Genomic DNA, 19,664 nt, shown 5'->3' on the forward strand with positions numbered 1-19,664 from the left:
CACAAGCTTATTTTATCAAATTTTTTAAATCAAAAAACATTTATTAACATAAATACTATATAAGACGAGAAAGGAAAGGAAAGACAAAAACAAAAACCTAACACAAACGAATGGAGAAGTGTTTTTTATAAAAATAAACTAGACAGAAAATAATGGGATTAGCCCCCGCAAGGTTCGCAAGAATGAGAGATTCCTTCTAATATTTTTTCGGAACTTTACTCTCAATATGAACAAAATACATACCAAACACCAGGGACCTACCAAGATTTACGAGATACATTTATTTATTAAAGAAACGGATATATAAAAAAATTGTTAACAGTCACCACAAGCTTCTCTGCTTTAAACTTGTTTTTGTTACAAAAAAAAGTATAGAAATAAAGAAAAGAAATAGAATAGAGAAGAACAGAAAGGATAACAAAAACCAAATGAAACAAAAAGAACATTTTTACAAAAACAACATTGACAGAAAAAAGTGAACAGTCCCCGAAAGGTCAGCTAGAATGAAAGCTTCCATCAAATATTTTGCCACAACCCTAGGAACATAGGAATAAGATAGATGAAGATTACAAACTAAACCCAATGAATAGATAAACATATTTATGAAAAAAAACTAACAAAGAAAAAAGGAAAGGAAACAGTTTCTGCAAATGACAATTTTATTCGAGTTTTTCATCACAACAGAAGTGATAAAGTAATAAAATAGAAAAACTAAAATTAGGAACTAAAAGGAATGAATAAAGAAAAACATAAAGACAGGAAACGAACAGAGAAATCGATTAAACACACCGTGTCTACAGAATCTTGTTCATCAATTTTTTCCTTAGATTGCAGATACAACACCTTGAAATTTTCAAGTTCAGTAATCTTCGTCTTTCAATAAATCATTTACATTTTTGTTTTCGGCCACCATGATCTGGCGAGTATTTTCTGACTTTTCAAGCTCTTTGGTAAGCTTCTGGTGTTCTACAAAAAAAGATTGGCTTAAAAACTCATTTTCCAAAACATGCAATGAAAAGGCTTGTCAAAAGCCTTCAAACACAACCACAATATCATGAAAAAAGAAAGTGCAATAAAGAAAGTTTCTTCTAGTTCATAGAAACTTTCTATGCTTCAGAACATAATTTGCACTTTACTGAAAAAAATACAAATGAATGTGCATTGTCAGATTAATATACATATGCTGATATTTAGCAATCAAAATGTTAATATTATTTGATTTATTAAAGTTATAAAAAAAAACATTTATACTTTTTTTTAGTAAAGTGCAAAACATATTCTGGCCTTATTAAGGCATAGGGGTTTTGAGCCCATTTTATGTTAATTTATGCTCGTTTTGAGTTTGACTCTTTTATTTATTGTAATTTCTATTCGTTTTTGGTTTCATTTATTTATCGATGCTGATTTGTGGTAGTTTCACGCTTGGTAGATTATTTGATTTTATTTTTGCTCATTTTTTGTTTAATGGAGTTCTTTACTTTTCTTTGAAAAATTTATTTTGTGAAAAAAGTTTTTTTAATTAATATCATGAAAAAAGAAAGTGCAATAAAGAAGATTTGTTCAAGTTCGAAAGCTTTAGTTTAGGGTAACACACCACTTTTTGGACACTTAAATTTTAGCTTTTAAATTTTACCGGATGGGACTTTTAATAGGCTATTCAATTTTACAAATAGATCTTTCAACAAAGACCTATAATTTGCCAAATAAGTTTACCAATGCATCGACCAAATTCTAGCTCTTAGATTAATGATTGAGAAGTCTGAATCATCAGATTTGTTGGAAGTCCTTAGCGTTATAAATTATTAGAAGTAATTCAGCCAATAGAAGAGAGTTAGCGAAGGTTTAACGACAAAAAAGATTTTAACGCAATCTAATGTTTAGTAACATATGTCATATTCGACACTGTAATAATAAGAAAACTTATTTATATATGTGTAAATGCTAAAATAATATAGATAAAAAAAATATAACAAAGATTGAAAAAAATTCTAAGTGTATACCAACTCGATAATGAGATGATAGTTATTAAACAATAATATTAAAAAGTTAAAAGACACTCGAGATGTAATTTTAGTGAAAACAGGAGGACTTCCCCTTCCCAAATGAAGTAAACATTTAAAACAAGTAAAAACAAAGTGAAAGCATTCTAAATATATTTTATTTTCAGTAAAGTGCAAATTATGTTCTGGTATTGAGAAGGCGTGGGGGTCGTCAGCCCTACTCATGTTAATTTTTGCTTGTTTTGAGTTTGACTCGGTTATTTATTGTACGTTTTAAATAAACAAAATACCTTTAAATGTTTTAACTTTTTTAAATTTAATAAATTAAAAGTTATCAGAACTTTAAGCAATATATATCAGTAGATTAAATCTAACCTGACACAACACAGTCATTTCTTTTTTTTTTCAGTAAAGTGCCAATTATGTTCTGGTCTTGAGAAGGTCCATACCTTCTCAAGAACACACGGGCTGTCAAAGAAATACTTTCCATACCTTCCAAAGACAATGAAAAAATTGGACTTATAAAAACTTTGATAAGTTTTTTTTTTGTAACTGTGGGGCGTGGGGGGTGGGGAGGCCTGTTGCCCTCCAATCAGTTTTGACAAATAAAAATGGCACTAGCCCTTTCAATTTCCAATCGAATGAGCCTTTTTAGAAGTTTTTACGAGAACAAATGGCCATCTCAAACTTTCTCTCAGATGCATTTAGGGAAAATACGAGGTGTCAGCGGGGGGGGTGGGGGGTGGTATCCACCCTCTGATCACTCTGAATCTTAAAAAGGGCACTAGAACTTCTGATTACCAATCCAACTAGCCCCCTTCGAAATTTATACGATCACCCTTTCTATATACATCTTATGCCCTGAGGGTTGTGGAGCGGAGGGGGGGGGTGTCATCCTCGAAGACATAATGTCTGGTCCTTTCGATTACGTAGAACAAGATGCCTATCTCAAAATTTTGATTGGATGTGTTTGGTGAAATGGTCGGCGAGAGAGGGGGGGTAGTTGCCCTCCAATCACTTTTTACTAATAAAAAGAACACTGACTTTTTCAGTTTGCAATTGAGAGAGCTGTTTTCGAAGTTTCTACAACTACAAATGCCCATCTCAAAACTTCTCTCAGATGCATTTCGGGAAAATACGAGGTGTGGTGGGGGGGGGGATATCCACCCTCCGATCACTCTGACTCTTAAAAATGGCACTAGAACATCTGATTACGAAACCAATGAGTCCCCCTCTGAGGTTTATACGATCACCCTTTATAAAGCCCCAATATACCCCCCCCGGTTTTAACTGCACCCCCCGGCCCGGAGGACTCAGGGGGGGGGGGGTTATCATACTCAAAAAAAAACGATATGGTCCTGTCAACTACGGTGTACAACCTGGCTATATCACAACTGTATGAGATTTGTTGGGGGAAATGGTGGGAGTGGGAGGGGGGTTAGCGACCCTCCGATCACTTTCTCCAATTAAAACGGGCAATGGCTCTTTCAATATTCAATCCCATGAACAGTTTGCAAAGTTTCTTCGACGACAAAACGCCATCTAAGAATTTCTATCAGATGCATTTCGAAGAAATACACGGTGTCAGGGGGGGGGACTATCCAACCTCTGATAACTTTTAATATTAAAAATAGCACTATAGCTTCTTATTAAGAGTCCAATGAGACCCTCCCAAAATTTTATATAAGCGACATGTCAACATACACCTAACCTGCTCCCCGGTCACACCTACCCACCCGTTCCCGGCGGGCGCTGGGGGGGGAGGGTTGTCAGCCTCAAAGATATAATTTCCAGACCTTTAAATTACGTTGAATAAAATGGAAAACTAAAAATTAAGATTGGATGGGTCTGGAGATATGGTGGGCATGGGGGGGGGGGTAGTTGCCCTCCAATAACTTTTGACTAATAGAAAGTCGAATTTCTTTTCAATTTACAATCGAGTGAACTCTTTTCGAAGTTTCTAATAAAACAAAGGGTCAACTCAAAAGTTCGATCAGATGCGTTTTGGGAAAATATGAGGCGTGGGGGGGGTATCCACCCTCTGATCACTCTGAATCTTAAAGAGGACACTGGAGCTGTTTATTATTAATCCAATGATCCCCTCCGAAGTTTATATGATTACATATTCCATATATACCTTAATATGCGCCAGGGCATAACTTACGACCCCTTTCCCTGAGGGCTGTAAGGGGGTTGTCAACCTCAAAGACGTAATTACCAGACCTTTTAACTACGTTGAACAAAACGGCAATCTCAAAATTTTGATTGGATGTGTTTGAGGAAAGGAAGAGTGTGGGAGGGAGGTTAGTTGCACTCCAATCACTTTTTAATAATAAAAAAAATAGCACTAGTCCTTTCAATTTCAAAACGAACGAGCTCTTTTCGAATTTTCTACAACAGTAATTTGCACGCTAAAAATTTCATCAGAGGTATTCCAGTAAAATACTAGGTGTAGGGGGGGGGTGTATTAACCAGGGTATAAATCTGAATATTAAAAACAGCACTAGGACTTATAAGTGCCAAAAAAAAGAGCCCCCATCGAACTTTATACGATCACCCTCTCTACATATACTTTGTATGCCCCCAGAGCATCACTTATAACCCTTGCCCTGAGGGCTGTGGAGGGTTGTCATCCTCAGACATAATTTCCGGACCTATCAGTTACTTTCAACAAAATGGATTAAAATTTTGATTGGATGTGTTTGGGAAAATGGGGAGAGGGGCATGAGAGGGGGATTAGTTGCCCTCCAATCACTTTTGACTATTAGAAAGGGCACTAGCCCTCTCAACTTCCAATATAATGAGCCCTTTTCGAAGTTTCTACGACAACAAATAGCCAACTAAAAATTTCTATCATATACTTTATTTTGGAAATTTAAGAGTGAGGGTGTTTGTGTGGGTCGCGGTATGGGGGGGGGGGAGGGTGTATCGAGACTCCGATAACTCTGAATCTCGAAAAGGGACTAAAACTTTTTTTTATTAATTTCTGTTCGTTTTACATTGACATAGTCTTTTTCAGGGAAAAAGATTGAGCATCTTCTAAAGACAAACAACAAAAGGGCACTAGCCCTTTCAATTTCCAATCGAATGAACCCTTTTTGAAATTTTTACGACAACGCTTTCTATAAAAACATTATATGCCGCCAGGGCATAAATGACAACCCCTTGCCTTGCCTTGTCAACCTCAAAGACATAATTTTCGGACCTTTCAACTACGTTGAACAAAATGGCAATCTCAAAATTTTGATTAGATGTATTTGAGGACATTGCGAGTGTGGGAGGAGGCTAGTTGCCCTCCAATCAATTTCGACTATGAAAAAGAGCACTAGTCCTTTCAATTACCCATCGAACGAGCTCTTTATGACCCCAGGGCATAACTTAAAACCATAGCACTGAGAGCTGTGTGGGGTTTGTCATCCTCAAATACATAATTTCAAGAACTTTCAAATACGTTGAACAAAATGGATATCTCAAAACTTTGAGTGGATATGTTTGGGGAAATGGTGGGTGTGAGAGGGGGGTTAGTTGCCCTTCAATCACTTTCGACTATTAGTAAGGGCACTAGCCCTTTCAATTTCCAATCGAATGAGCACTTTTTGAAGTTTCTACAACATCACTTCCCATAAAAAGCTTACAGACCCCCAAGGGCATAACGTACCCCCCGTCACCTGACGAGGGTTGGGAGTTGAGGGGTTGTCATCCTCAAATGTCTCATTTCAAAAACTATCATAGGCGGGGAACATACTTACTATCTCTACATTTCTATTGGATGTGTTTGGGGAAAGGGTGGACGCGAAAGGGAGGTTAGTTACCCTCCGATCACGTTCGACACTGAAAAAAGGCACTTCCTCAATGAATTTAAAATCGAGTGCGCCTTTTTTCATGTTTCTACGACTCAGCTTTCAATAAAAACCTTATAGGCCCCCAGGGCAGAATTTTTAACCCTTGTCCTGACGACTGTCGGGGGGGGGGAGTGTCTGGAACAAAGAAATAATGGATTTAAATTTAAACTGAGTTTAACAGAAGGGCTAAATAAAAGTTTTATGAGATTTGTGGGGGGAAATTGTGGGCTTGGAAGGGGTGTGAGCTGCCCACCTATCACTTTTGACTGTTTAAAAGTGCACAAGAGTAGAACCCTATCATGAGCTCCCATCACTACATAATTTATGCATGTTTTTATGGTTTTTGTCACTGAGAATGAAAAAACAGGATTTTTCTGGCTTTGATGTATTTTCATGGTTTCGATGAAATTGATTTACATAATTGATAGGAAATATTGATTAACAAACGGCGAGAAACTTTTTGAGAACTTTTTTCACCCAATCGCTAGGGGAATTATTGATTTACGAAAAGGGGAATAAAGAAACAAGTAAGGCTTCTTTGATCTTAGGTTTGAGGGATAAACGCTCTTTAGGTCAGAGAGAAAAATTAATATTCTATTTTTAAATAAGGCTTCGTTGATCTTTAGTGTCAGGAATTAGAAATGACATCACTTGTTATCTTGGAATTCTGCGGGAGTCTAAAGAGATAGAAATTCTATTTTTAATTACGGCTTCACTTATCTTTAAGTCGGAGAGATAAATTGATATTCTAACGAAACCTTAATAGTGTAGCTAGGAACATTTATGAGATGAGGAGATTAACGCGGGAAAGGATTTCCTAGGAATTTCAAATGTGAAAGCGCAGTGATGCCAAAACAAAAGGAACACGCAGAAATTTCGTTTAGGGATTATTTGGGCGAAATAGTTTTGAGACATTTTAGGGAATTATTTAAGCGAAACCGTTTGAGGCATTTTAGAAGATGATTTAGAAGATGATTTGGGGTGAAACTCTGTGGCCGTTATAATACACAAGTTCTATTTGAACAGTGGTGTGAGGTCCCCTACCACAGCCCCAAAGGACCCTCCTACCCCAACCCCTAAGGACCCCCCCGGCCCCTAGCCCCAATGCACCCCCCGGGCTCCCAAAGGCCCCACCGGGCCCGCAAAGGACCCCCGCACCCCCAAAGCCCCACCCAGCCCCACACTTCCTCCCTCACTTATTGAATTTTTTTAAGTTTTTTCGGACTGAATTTTTTAGATTTAGAAATTATCCAACATTTTTCTGGTTTTTTCTTTAACCCATTGGCGTAGAGTTTTAGCCTAGAGTCTTAGCTTAGAGTTTTTGTTAGAATTCTAGTTTACTTTAGTTTTAGTTAAGAGTTTAGAGTTTTACCTTAGAGTTTTAGTTAGAGTTGATGTTTACTTTAGTTTTAGTTAAGAGTTTAAAGTTTTTGCTTAGAGTCTTAGCTTAGAGTTTTTGTTAGAGTTCTAGTTTAGTTTAGTAATAGTTAAGAGTTTAGTTTTTAGCTTAGAGTCTTAGCTTAGAGTTTTTGTTGAAGTTCTAGTTTAGTTTAGTTTTTGTTGAAGTTCTAGTTTAGTTTGGTTTTAGTAAAGAGTTTAGAGTTTTAGCTTAGAGTTTTAGTTAGAGTTGAAGTTTAGTTTAGTAATATTTAAGAGTTTTATCTGATAGTCTTAACTTAGAGTTTTAGTTAAAGTTATAGTTTTAGTTAAGAGTTAACGAGTTTTATACTACAGTCTTAGCTTAGAGTCTTAGCTTAGAATTTTAGTTAGAGTTGAAGTTTACTTTAGTTTTAGGTAAGAGTTTAGAGTTTTAGCTTAGAGTCTTAGCTCAGAGTTTTTGTTACAGTTCTAGTTTAGTTTAGTAATAGTTAAGAGTTTAGTTTTTAACTTAGAGTCTTAGCTTAGAGTTATTGTTAGAGTTCTAGTTTATTTTAGTAATAGTTAATAGTTTAGTTTTTAGCTTAGAGTCTTAGCTTAAAGTTTTAGTTAGAGTTGAAGTTTAGTCTAGCTTTATTTAATAGTTTAGAGTTTTAGCTTAGAGTCTTACCTTAGAGTTTTTGTTAGAGTTCTAGTTTAGTTTAGTAATAGTTAAGAGTTTAGTTTTTAGCTTAGAGTTTTTGTTGAAGTTCTAGTTTAGTTTAGTTTTAGTTAAGAGTTTAGAGTTTTAGCTTAGAGTTTTAGTTAGAGTTGAATTTTAGTTTATTAATAGTTAAGAGTTTAGAGTTCTAGCTTAGAGTCTTAACTTAGAGTTTTAGTTAAAGTTGCAATTTTAGTAAAATTTTAGTTAAGAGTTTAGAGTTTTAGCCTAGAGAACTATTACTAAACTAAACTAGAACTCTAGCAAAAACTCTAAGCTAAGACTCTAAGCTAAAAACTAAACTCTTAACTATTACTAAACTAAACTAGAACTCGAACAAAAACTCTAAGCTAAGACTCTAAGCTAAAACTCTAAACTTTTAACTAAAACTAAAGTAAACTTCAGCTCTAACTAAAACTCTAAGCTAAGACTCTAAGGTAAAACTCTAAATTCTTAACTAAAACTAAAGTAAACTAGAACTCTAACAAAAACTCTAAGCTAAGACTCTAGGCTAAAACTCTATGCCAATGGGTTAAAGAAAAAACCGTAAAAATGTTGGATAATTTCTGTAAGTCCAAAAAATTCAGTCCGAAAAAAATTAAAAAAATTCAATAAGTAAGGGAGGAAGAGAGGGGCTCAGTGGGGCTTTGGGGGGGCGGGGGTCCTTTGCGGGCCCGGTGGGGTCTTTGGGGGCTCGGGGGTCCTTTGCGGGCCCGGTGGGGTCTTTTGGGGCGCGGGGGCCTTTGGGGGCCTCGGGGGCCCAGGGGGCATTGGGGTTGGGGTAGTAGGGCCCTTTGGGGCTGTGGTAGGGGACCTCACAACACTGTTCAAATAGAACTTGTGTATTCACCCCAAATGATCTTCTAAAATCATCTTCTAAAATGCCTCAAACGGTTTCGCCCCAAATGATCTTCTAAAATGATCTTCTAAAATGCCTCAAACGGTTTCGCTTAAATAATTCCCTAAAAAGTCTCAAAACTATTTCGCCCAAATAATCTCTAAGTGCAATTTCTACGTGTTCCTTTTGTTTTGGCATCACTGCCCTGTAACATTTGAAATTCCTAGGAAACCCTTTCCCGCGTTAATCTCTTCATCTCATAAATGTTCCTAGCTACACAATGAAGGTTTTGTTAGTATATCAATTTATCTCTCGTTCTTAAAACTCAGTGAAGCCCTATGTAAAAATAGAATTTCTATCTCTCTAGACTCGCGCATCATTCAAAGATAACAAGTGATGTCAATTCAAACTCCTTACTCTAAAGATTAACGAAGCCCTATTTAAAAATTGAAAATTAATTTTTATCTTTTACCTAAACAGCGTTTATCCCTCACACCTAAGATCAAAGAAGCCTTAGTTGTTTCTTTATTCCCCTTTTCGTAAATCAATACTTCCTTGAATGATTGGGTAAAACAATTTCTTAAAAATTTTCTCATCTTTTATGAATCAATATGTACCATTGATTACGTAAATAAAATTCATCAAAACAATGAAAATACATAAAAGTGCAGAAAAATTTAGTTTTTTTCATCCTCAGTGACAAAAACCATAGAAACATGCATAAATTATGTAGTGATGGGAGCTCATGATAGGGTTCTACTCACAAGCCCTTTGAATTTCCAATCGACTAATCCCTTTTTCAAGTTTCTACGACAAAGCTGTCAATAAAAACATTTTATACCCCCAGGGCATAACTTACAACCCTTGCCCTGAGGGCTGTGTGTGTGTGTGTGGGGGGGGGGGGTTGTTATCCGCAAAGAACCAATTTACAAAACTTTCAACTACGTTGAACAAACTGACTATTTTTACATTTAAATTGGATATGTTTGGGGACAGGGTGAACGCGAAAGGGAGGTTAGATACCCTCCGATCACGTTAGACACTGAAAAAATGCACTAACTCTATGAATTTCAAATCGCGTGCGCCTTTTTTCATCTTTCTACGACCAAGCTTTCAATAAAAACCTTATAGGCCCCCAGGGCATAAATTTTAACCCTTGTCCTGAAGACTGTGGGGGGGGGGGGAGTGTCCTGGTCAAAGACATAATTTCTTGAACTTTCAACTGCGTTGAACAAAATGGCTATCTCAAATTTTTATGAGCTGTGTTCGGGGAAATTGTGGGCTTGGCAGGGGTGTTAGCTGCCCCCCTATCACTTTTGACTGTTTAAAAGTGCACAAGCCCTTTGAATTTCCAATCGACTGATCCCTTTTTCAAGTTTCTACGATAAAACTTTCAGTAAAAACATTATATAGCCCCAAGGCATAACTTACAACCTTAGCCCTTAGAGCTTTGGGGGGAGTGTCATCGTCAAAGACTTAATTTCCAGAACTTTCAACTATGTTGAACAAAATGACTATCTGAAAATGATGATTGAATATGTTTGGGGAAATGGTGGGCGTGAGAGGGGGGTTAGTTACGCTCCAATCACTTTCAACTACTAAAAAGTGCAATAACCCTCTCAATTTTCAATTGAATGAGCCCCTTTTGAAGTTTCTACGACAACACTATCTATAAAAACATTATATGCCCCCAGGGCATAACTTACAACCTTGCCCTGGGGACTTTGGGGGGTTCGTCATCCTCAAATACATAATTTCCAGGACTTTCAACTACGTTGAACACAATGGCCATCTCTAAACTTTGATCGAATGTGTTTGGGAAAACGGTGGGCCAGAGAGGGGGGTTAGTTGCTCTCCATTCACTTTCGACTATTAAAAAGGGCACTAGACCATTCAATTTCCAATCAAATGAGCCTTTTTTGAAGTTTCTATGACAAAACTTTCTAAAGAAACCTTATGGGGTTTTAAAGAAACCCCAGGGCATAACTTACAACCCTTGCCTTGAGGGCTCTCAGGGAGTTATCATCCTCAATAACGTAATTTCAAGAATTTTCAACTACGTTGAACAGAATGGATATCTCAAAATTTTGATTGGAAGTGTTTGGGTAAATGGGGCGTCAGAGGGTGGTTAGCTGCCCTTCAATCACATTCAACTATTGAAAACAGCGAATGAGCCCTTTTTGAAGTTTCTAGAACATCACTTTCAATAAAAACCTTATATGCCCCCAGGGCATAACTAACAACCCTTGTCCTTAGAGCTCTAAGGGGGTTATCATCCTTAATGACCAAATTTCCAGAATTTTCAAATACGTTCAACAGAATAGATATCTCAAAACATTTGATTGGACGTGTTTGAGGAAATGGGGGGATTGAGAGGGGGTTAGTTTCCCTTCAATCATTTTTAACTATTAAAAAGGGCACTAGCCATTTCAATTTCCAATCGAATTAGCCCTTTTTGAAGCTTCTACGACAACGCTTTCGACAAGACTCTTATATGCCCCCAGGGCATAACTAACAACCCTTGTCCTTAGGGTTGTGGGGAGAGGGGCTGCCATCCTCAAAGACCTAATTTCCAGAACTTTTAACTACGTTGAAAAAAATGCCTATCTCAAAATATTGATTGGATGTGTTTGGGGAAAAGGTGGGTGAAAGAACGGCGTTAATTGCCCTCCAATAGCTTTCGACTATTAAAAAGGGTACTAGCCCTTTTAATTTCCAATTGAATGATCCCTTTTTCAAATTTCTACGACAAAGCTTTCAATAAATACATGATATCCCCCCAGGACTTACAACCATGGCCCCAGGGGCTCTAGGGGGAGTGTCATCCTCAAAGACCATATTTCCAGATTTTTCAACTACGTTGAATAAATTGGCTATCTGAAAATTTTGATTGAATGTGTTTGGGGGAATGGTGGGCGTGAGAGGGGGGTTAATTTACCCTCCAATCATTTTCAACAATTAAAAAGTGCACTAACCCTCTCAATTTTCAATTAAATGAGCCCCTTTTGAAGTTTCTACGACAAAGCTATCTACAAAAACCTTATATCCCCCAGGGGATAACTTACAACCTTTGCCCTGGGAGCTCTGGGGGGTTCGTCATCCTCAAATACATAATTTCAAGGACTTTCAACTACGACGAACACAATGGCTATCTCTAAAATTTGATCGAATGTGTTTGGGAAAACGGTGGGAGTGAGAGGGGTTTAGTTACTCTCCAGTCTTTTTCGACTATTATAAAGGGAACTAGACCATTTAATTTCCAAGCAAATGAGCCTTTTTTGAAGTTTCTACGACAAAACTTTCTATAAAACCTTATATGATCCCTGGACACAACTTAACACACGTGCCCTGAGGGCTCTAAGGGTGTTATCATCATCACATTCGTACTTTCAAGAATTTTCCACGCCGTTGAAAAAAACGGATATCTAAACATTTTTGACTGGAGTTGTTGGGGGAAATGGGGGACTTGCGAGGGGGTTAACCTAAAACCCTGGCCCTGAGGGCTCTACGGGGGTTATAATCCTCAATAACGGACTTTTCAGAATTTTCCAATACGTTGAAAAAAATGGATGTGTCAAAATTTTGATTGGAAGTGTTTGGGGAAACGGAGGGTGTCAGAGGGTGGTGAGCTGCCATTCAATCACTTTCGACTATTGAAAAGAGCACTCGCCCTTTCAATTTTTACTCGAATGAGCACTCTTTGAAGTTTCTATACCATCACTTTCACTAAAAAACCTGCTCGGACCCCAGGGCATAACTTACCCCCCTTTCCCAGAGGGCTCTCAGGGGGGTCTCATCCTCAAATTACCTAATTTCCAGAATATTCCACTACGTTCAACAGAATGGATATATCAACATATTTGACTGGATTTGTTTGGGGAAAAGGTAGGTGAAAGAGGGGCGTTAGTTGCACTCAGGGGCGTTATACCCCCAGGGCATAACTTACAACATCGACCCCGAGGATTCTAGGGGGAGTGCCATCCTCAATGGCCTAATTTCCAGAATTTTCAACTATGTTCAATAGAACGGATATCTTAGAATTTTGATTGGATGTGTTTGGGGAAAGAGGGGGCGTGAGAGCGGGTTAGTTGCCCTCCAATAATTTTCAACTAATAAAAAGGGCACTAGCAATTTCAATTTACCATTGAATTAGCCCTTTTAGAAGTTTCTACGAAAACGCTTTCAATAAGAACCTTATATGCCCCCAGGGAATAACTTACAACCCTTGACCCGAGGACTGTGTGGGTGTGTGGGTGTGTGGGTGTGTGGAGGGGGGGGGGGGGGTATCATCCTTGAAGAATTAATGTACAAAACTTTAAACTACGTGGAACAAAATGGCTATATAGGTGCCCTCCAATGACTGTCAAATATTAAAAAGGGCACTAGCCCTTTGAATGTCAAATCGAATGAGCCCTTTTTCAAGTCTCTACGACAAAACTTTCAATAAAAACCTTATAGGCCCCCAGGGCGTAACTTATAACCCTTGTCCTGAAGACTGTGTGGGGGGGAGCGTCCTGCTCACAGATATAGTTTCCAGAACTTTCAACAGCATTGAACAAAATAGCTATCTCAAAATTTTGATTGGATGTGTTTGGGAAAATGGTGGGCGTGGAAGGGGTGTTGGGGGGATGTGGTAGTTGCCTTCCAATCACTTTCGACTCTTAAAAAGGGCACCAGCCATTTCAATTTCCAATCGAATGAGCACTTTTTGAAGTTTCTACGACAACGCTTTCTATAATACCGTATATACCCCCAGGGCATAATTTACAAACCGTGCCCTGAGGGCTGTGGGGGAGGGGGTCATCCACAACGAACTAATGTCCAGAACTTTTAACTACGTTGAACAAAATTCCTATCTCAAAATTTTGATTGGAGGTGTGTGGAGAAATGGTGGGCGAAAGAGGGGGGTTAGTTGCTTTCCAGTCTTTTTCCGCTATGAAAAAGGGCACTAGCCCTTTGAATTTCCAATCGAATGAGCCCTTTTTGAAGTCTCTACGACATAGCTTTCTATATAAACCTTATAGGCTCCAAGGGCATTAACTATGGATATCAACTACGTTGAACAAAATGGCTATCTCAAAATTTTGATTGGAAGTGTCTGGGGTAGAGGCGGGCTTGGAAGGAGTGTTAATTTCCGTCCAATCACTTTCGTCTATTAAAAAGGCTACTAGCCATTCCAATTTTTAATCTAATGAGCCCTTTTCGAAGTTTCTGCGACAACTCCTTCGATACGAAGTGCCCTGACCAAAACAAACCAAAAAAAAAATAATACATTGCGCCAATATCATTCTTTACCTAGGCGGCGCTATTGCGCTGCCTATGATTTAGTTACTTTTATTGCTATTGCAGCTACTTCTGTTGCTACTGTAGCCACAAAAGAATGAGCAGAGTTACTCTTCCTTTGTTAATGTAGCTACTTCTGCTGCTATTGTAGCTACAAAAGAGTAAACAGAATTACTCTTTTGTTGTTATGTAATTATTTTTATTGGCATTGCAGCTACTGTTGTTGCCATTATAGCTACAAAAGAGTAAACAGAATTACTCTTTTCTTGTTAAAATAGCCACTTTGGTTGCTACTGTAGCTACTGTTGTTTTTCCGGGAACAGCATAATAGCATATCCTGCTGCTCTCATTGTCCAATATTTTTTATTTACTATTATCACCCCCAAGATACGCTAATGCGGGTAACTTGCCTTCCTTCTCTCCCCCCCCCCGCTTTCTATTTATTCAATACAGTTTCAGCACTACCAATAAAGTGTAAATCTACTTACCTGTTTCAAGCTCATCAAGTTCAGCAACCGCCTCGTGCAATCTTGCTTTATCTTCATACTCCTTTTCAAACAGGTTCCAAACGGGAGGTGAAAAAGCGAAATTCAATTCACCTGTAATTCAAGATAACATATTCATGTTTCCTTCATTCTTTTTCTTAAAAATAGAAGAGAAAAAAAAAAGAACCAAGTCTAGTATTATAGTAAGTTTTATGTTTTCAAAGTACGAATAGATCTCTGAAACTAGTCAGAGAAGAACTCTGGGAATTACGGGAAACTCCAAAAACTGGATTTTTTATTTGTTTTATGACAAGTATATCATTAATTTTTTTAACACAACGATAATTATTTATTAGCACATATGGCACGTCCAGAATGGCAATAGGAGCGGATGTAGAGCCAAATCTTGGGAGGGGGAGACAAAGGGGCCAATAATTGACAAAATTGAAAAATTTATTAAAAAAAATTGAAAACACAAAAGACCAGGAATGAGCCAGCAAGAAACTATGTTGGTAGGGGTACCCTCCCCTCAGGATTCGCCCGGGGGATCTAATAATAATAAAAAAAATAATCATAGGAGGGAATGAAACCCGAAAGAATTCATATTGCCCTTTTCTATATTAACGCATAAATCAGTTAGTGAAAGATAATTATTTTTTTGGAGTTATCTTATGTGATAGAACATGGACAATATGCTACGACTATGCTCTCGTATTTAAAATGGGGCGTTTCAATATCTATTAGTTTATAATATACATTAGTCAAATTTCCTCTTTACCAGTCCTTGGATAGCTTCGTCCGAAGTCATTTGTACATCAAAAAGAATTTCCGAACGTGAAAAATAGATTTTTTTTTTTACCTTTATTTAAAAATGACACATGTTTCCCTATTCTTGTTCTTCTGGACTGGTTCACAGTCTTTTATACTGACTTATAAAAGACGTATAGGGCGGGTATATCTGCCTCCCCCCCCCCCTCAGTCCAGTATCGCTCAGATTTACTCTAATAAAATATTAAAAGTTCCTCTTTGCCAGTTTTCGGGAAGCATCGTTCGATGTCATTTGTACATAAAAATGGGTTTCCGAACGTGAAAAATCGATTTTTTTTTTCACCTCTAATTTAAGATTACATATTCACATTTTCCCCATTCTAGTTCTTCTGAACTGGTTTAGAGTCTTTTATCTTGAATTATACAAAAACCTAGAAAGCTTTAAAAACTTAATAACGAGAGAAGAGACGCACGAAGGGGGCGGGGATCTGTCACTTAAATTATAATTTTTCCATATAGGCTTGGAACTTTTTTTCAATTTATCAAATATATTTTCATTAATTTTTGTCCCCCCCCACCAAAACAAAAAATAAACCTTGTTTACTTTACGGACAAAGAGGGATCTCAGTGGATTGGTAGACACCGAAAACAAATCTAGATGGAACAGATTTTAAGTTACGAATTCATGTCTTTAAAATACAAACAAGAACTACGATGAACAATATGAAAAAATATTGACCCCAAATTTGAAAGAAAAGCAGAGTGACCCCGAAAATATCAAGCAATTTGAAAATGACAGTAGAGTAGAGGGAACCTAAAAAGAGCACACATTTTGAGAAAGACAGTCTAAAGAAGAGGGAAACTAAAAAGAGTACGCACTATGAAAATGACAGTAGATATTAAGTAGAGTTAAAATAAAAAGAGAACGAATTTTGAAAAAGACATTAGAGAGTTGAGTGAAACTAAACAGAGCACACTGTTTGACAAAGACAGTAGATAGAAGAGGAACCCTAAAAAAAGAAATCAATTTGAAAATGACATTAGAGAGGCGAGGGAAACTAAAAAAAGAACTGATTTTGAGACAGACAATACATAGAAGAGGGAAACTAAAAAGAGCAAGCACTTTGAAAATGACAGTAGAGAGAAGAGTTAAACTAAAAAGAGCAAACACTTTTAGAAAGACATTATATATAAGAGTGAAACTAAAAAGAGCACAAATTTTGAGAAAAACAGCATATGGAAGAGGGAAACTAAAAAGCGTAATCTCTATGAAAATGACAGTAGAGAGTAGAGGGAAACAAAAAATAGCAATCACTTTGAAAATGACAGTCGAGAGTAGAGGGACACTAAAAAGAGCACACATTTGGATAAAGACAGTATATAGAAGAGGGAAACAAACAAGAGCACGCACTTTGAAAATGACAGTAGAGAGTAGAGGGAAACTAAAAAGAGCACACATTTTGATAAAGACATTATATAGAAGAGGGAAACTAAAAAGAGCAAGCACTTTGAAAATGACAGTAGAGAGTAGAGGGAAACCAAAAATAGCATGCACTTTGAAAATAACAGTAGAGAGTGGAGGGAAGCTAAAAAGAGCACACATTTTGATACAGACAGTAGATAGAAGATGGAAACAAACAAGAGTACGCACTATAAAAATGGCAGTAGAGAGTAAGTAGAGGGAAACTAAAAAGAGCACGCACTTTGAAAATGACAGTAGAGAGTAGAGTGAAACTAAAAAGAGCACACATTTTGAGAAAGACAGTACATAGAAGAGGGAAACTAAAAAGAGCGCGCACTTTGTTTATGACAGTAGAGAGTAGAGGGAAACTAAAAAGAGCAAAAATTTTGAGAAAGACAGTATATAGAAGAGGGAAAATAAACATAGCACTCACTTTGAAAATGACAGTAGAGAGTAGATGGAAACAAAAAATGTAACGCACTTTTAAAAAGAGAGTAGAGAGTAGAGGGAAAATAAACAGACAACAGAATTGTAGACCGACAATATAACGTTGAGGTAAAATAACAATATCAATCAATTTTAGAAAGACAATATATAGTATAGTGAAACTGAAGAGAACACATACTTTTAGAAAGACAATATAAACTAGAAGAAAAATAAAAATAGAATATAGTACAGTTTTTCAACGGCTAAAGCAGCTAAAAGAAATCATGAAGCACTCTGAGTTTTTTTCAAGTGGCAGGGTTTAGATAGCATGCTTAAGCGGTTATGGCTTACGGTTCATAGTTTTTGGTTTACAGTTAATAACTTAAAAGAAATTTTATGGGAACTTTCCGGTTTAGTTTTTGTTTTACAGTTAATGGCTTAAATAATAATTTTATGGAAATTTTACGGTTTATAGTTTTTGGTTTACAGTTAATGGCTTAAACAAAACTTTATGGGAACTTTACGGTTTATAGTTTTTGGTTTACAGTTAATGGCTTAAAAAAAAAATTATAAAAACTTTACGGCTTATAGTTAATGGTTTAAACCAAATTTTATGGGAACTTAAATTTTATGGGAACTTTACGGTTTATAGTTTTTGGTTTACAGTTGATAACTTAAAAAAAACTTATGGGAACTTTGCGGTTTAGTTTTTAATTCACAGTTAATGCCTTAAACAACAATTTTATGGAAACTTTCCGGTTTATAGTTTTTTGTTTACAGTTAATGGTTTAAACAAAATTTTATAGGAGCTTTACGGTTTATAGTTTTTGGTTTACAGTTAATGGCTTAAACAAAATTTTATGGGAACTTTACGGTTTAGTTTTTGTTTTACAGTTAATGGCTTAAACAACAATTTTATGGAAACTTTACGGTTTATAGCAGTCCCTGCCCACTGTATTGTCTCGAACGAACGTGTGCTGGCGATATGTTGAGTGGCAAGTCAATGTTGTTTATTGGCAAGTCAATGTAGTGCCAATGACGCAGTAGGTTTTAGACTTTTACAGTGAAAGAAGGAGGCGATACCCAACTCATGTTTGTAGTGATTTTTCTTTTTTGTTTCAAGCTTGATCTGCAATTTCAATTTAAGTTTCACTCGTTTTAAGATTTAATTATTCATTTACATTAATATCTATTGTATGTTTGTTTGCATTGATTGTTTATTTAATTTCTGTTCGATTTAAGTTTCATTTATACTTCAATAGCAAAATATTTTTTTTCGTGTCAAGCTTGGTTTTTGTATTCAATCTAAGCATTACTCGCTTCAAGATCTATTTATTCATTTATATTATTACTTGTTGCATGCTTTTTGCTATGATTTTTATTTAATTTCTGTTTGTTCTGGCGTTCATTTATTCTTTAATAGTAATTTCTGGTCGTTTTGAGTTTGAATTTTAACAGGTATTTTGTCTCCTGAGCTTAAGTTTAAAACTTTACTTTTCTTTGAAAAACTTATTTTTCGGAAAGTTTTTTTTTAATTGATCATAAGAAATATAGGCAAAGATAGTTATGTTTATTCTAGAAGTATTATGTATTTTTTTTCTCGTTGGACCCAGCTGCAAATGGGCACCTGGAGAAATCTGGGGGAAAAACACGGGAAATGTCGGATGATTTACCCACATCCGTGCATTGCACTTCGGCACCTGGAGATCGGCACCTGCGCAACGCCGACCATTGGTCAGCATGCGATAAAGTTTTTTAAGCATACGAGCTCTGCTCCCCATCAACAGAAAAATGCGTAAAGTTCTGTATTTCATTCCTATTGTAATAAAAAACACTCTATGGTTTTAACTTGTTCAAATATTTCAGGAACTCCAATTCCGTTGTTTAAGGTTTATGATTGTTTAAGGTTCGTTGTTTAAGGTTATGATAAAACTTTGTAACCTAAAACCAAATTACGGCTTGTGGTAATTTTTTTAAATCCAAATTTAAGGTTTATGGCTTTCAGTTGTTCAAAATTTGATATTTAAGGCATTTATGCCATGACCTCCAATTCTGTAGCTTACGATATATGGCAAATGGTTTAAACCAAATTACGGTTTATGGTTTTCGGTTGTTCAAAATTTGAAATTCAAGAAATTTGTGCCAGGAACTCCAATTCTATGGCTTACAGTTTGTGGTTAATGGTTTAAACCAAAATTACGGTTAATGGTTTTGGGTTGTTAAAATACTTAATATCCAAACATTCATGCTAGGAACTGCAATTCTGTGGTTTACGGTTTATAGTTTCCAATTTTATGGAAACTTTACGGTTTATAGTTTTTGGTTTACAGTTTATGGTTTAAACAAAATTTTATGGAAGCTTTACGGTTTATAGTTTTTGGTTTACAGTTAATGGCTTATACAAAATTTTATGGGAACTTTACGGTTTAGTTTTTGTTTTACAGTTAATGGCTTAAACAACAATTTTATGGAAACTTAACGGT

The 19,664-nt window shown here is 36.4% G+C and overlaps 1 protein-coding gene across 2 annotated transcripts in view; it reads right to left on the reverse strand.

Annotated features, from left to right (window-relative positions):
* Positions 1-19,664, reverse strand: part of LOC148949328 (kinesin-like protein KIF20A) — a 176,682-nt gene that overhangs the window by 2,473 nt on the left and 154,545 nt on the right. Inside the window, exons 11-12 of one of the 2 annotated variants that reach the window (XR_016142125.1) lie at positions 14,529-14,639; positions 790-966 (exon numbers count right to left, since the gene is read on the reverse strand). Coding sequence is in view for 1 of the 2 variants with exons in the window: in XM_089093364.1 (XP_088949490.1) it covers positions 860-966; positions 14,529-14,639 (218 nt within the window). In the remaining variant the exon portion in view is untranslated. Of the gene's footprint in view, positions 1-788; positions 967-14,528; positions 14,640-19,664 lie in introns of those variants that run through there. The other variant, XM_089093364.1, reaches the window with a different exon arrangement.

The sequence above is a fragment of the Artemia sp. Qi Xiang Cuo genome, chromosome 8 (genome assembly GCF_049724085.1).
Source record: "Artemia sp. Qi Xiang Cuo chromosome 8, ASM4972408v1, whole genome shotgun sequence".
Classification (NCBI taxonomy): Eukaryota; Metazoa; Arthropoda; class Branchiopoda; order Anostraca; family Artemiidae; genus Artemia; species Artemia sp. Qi Xiang Cuo.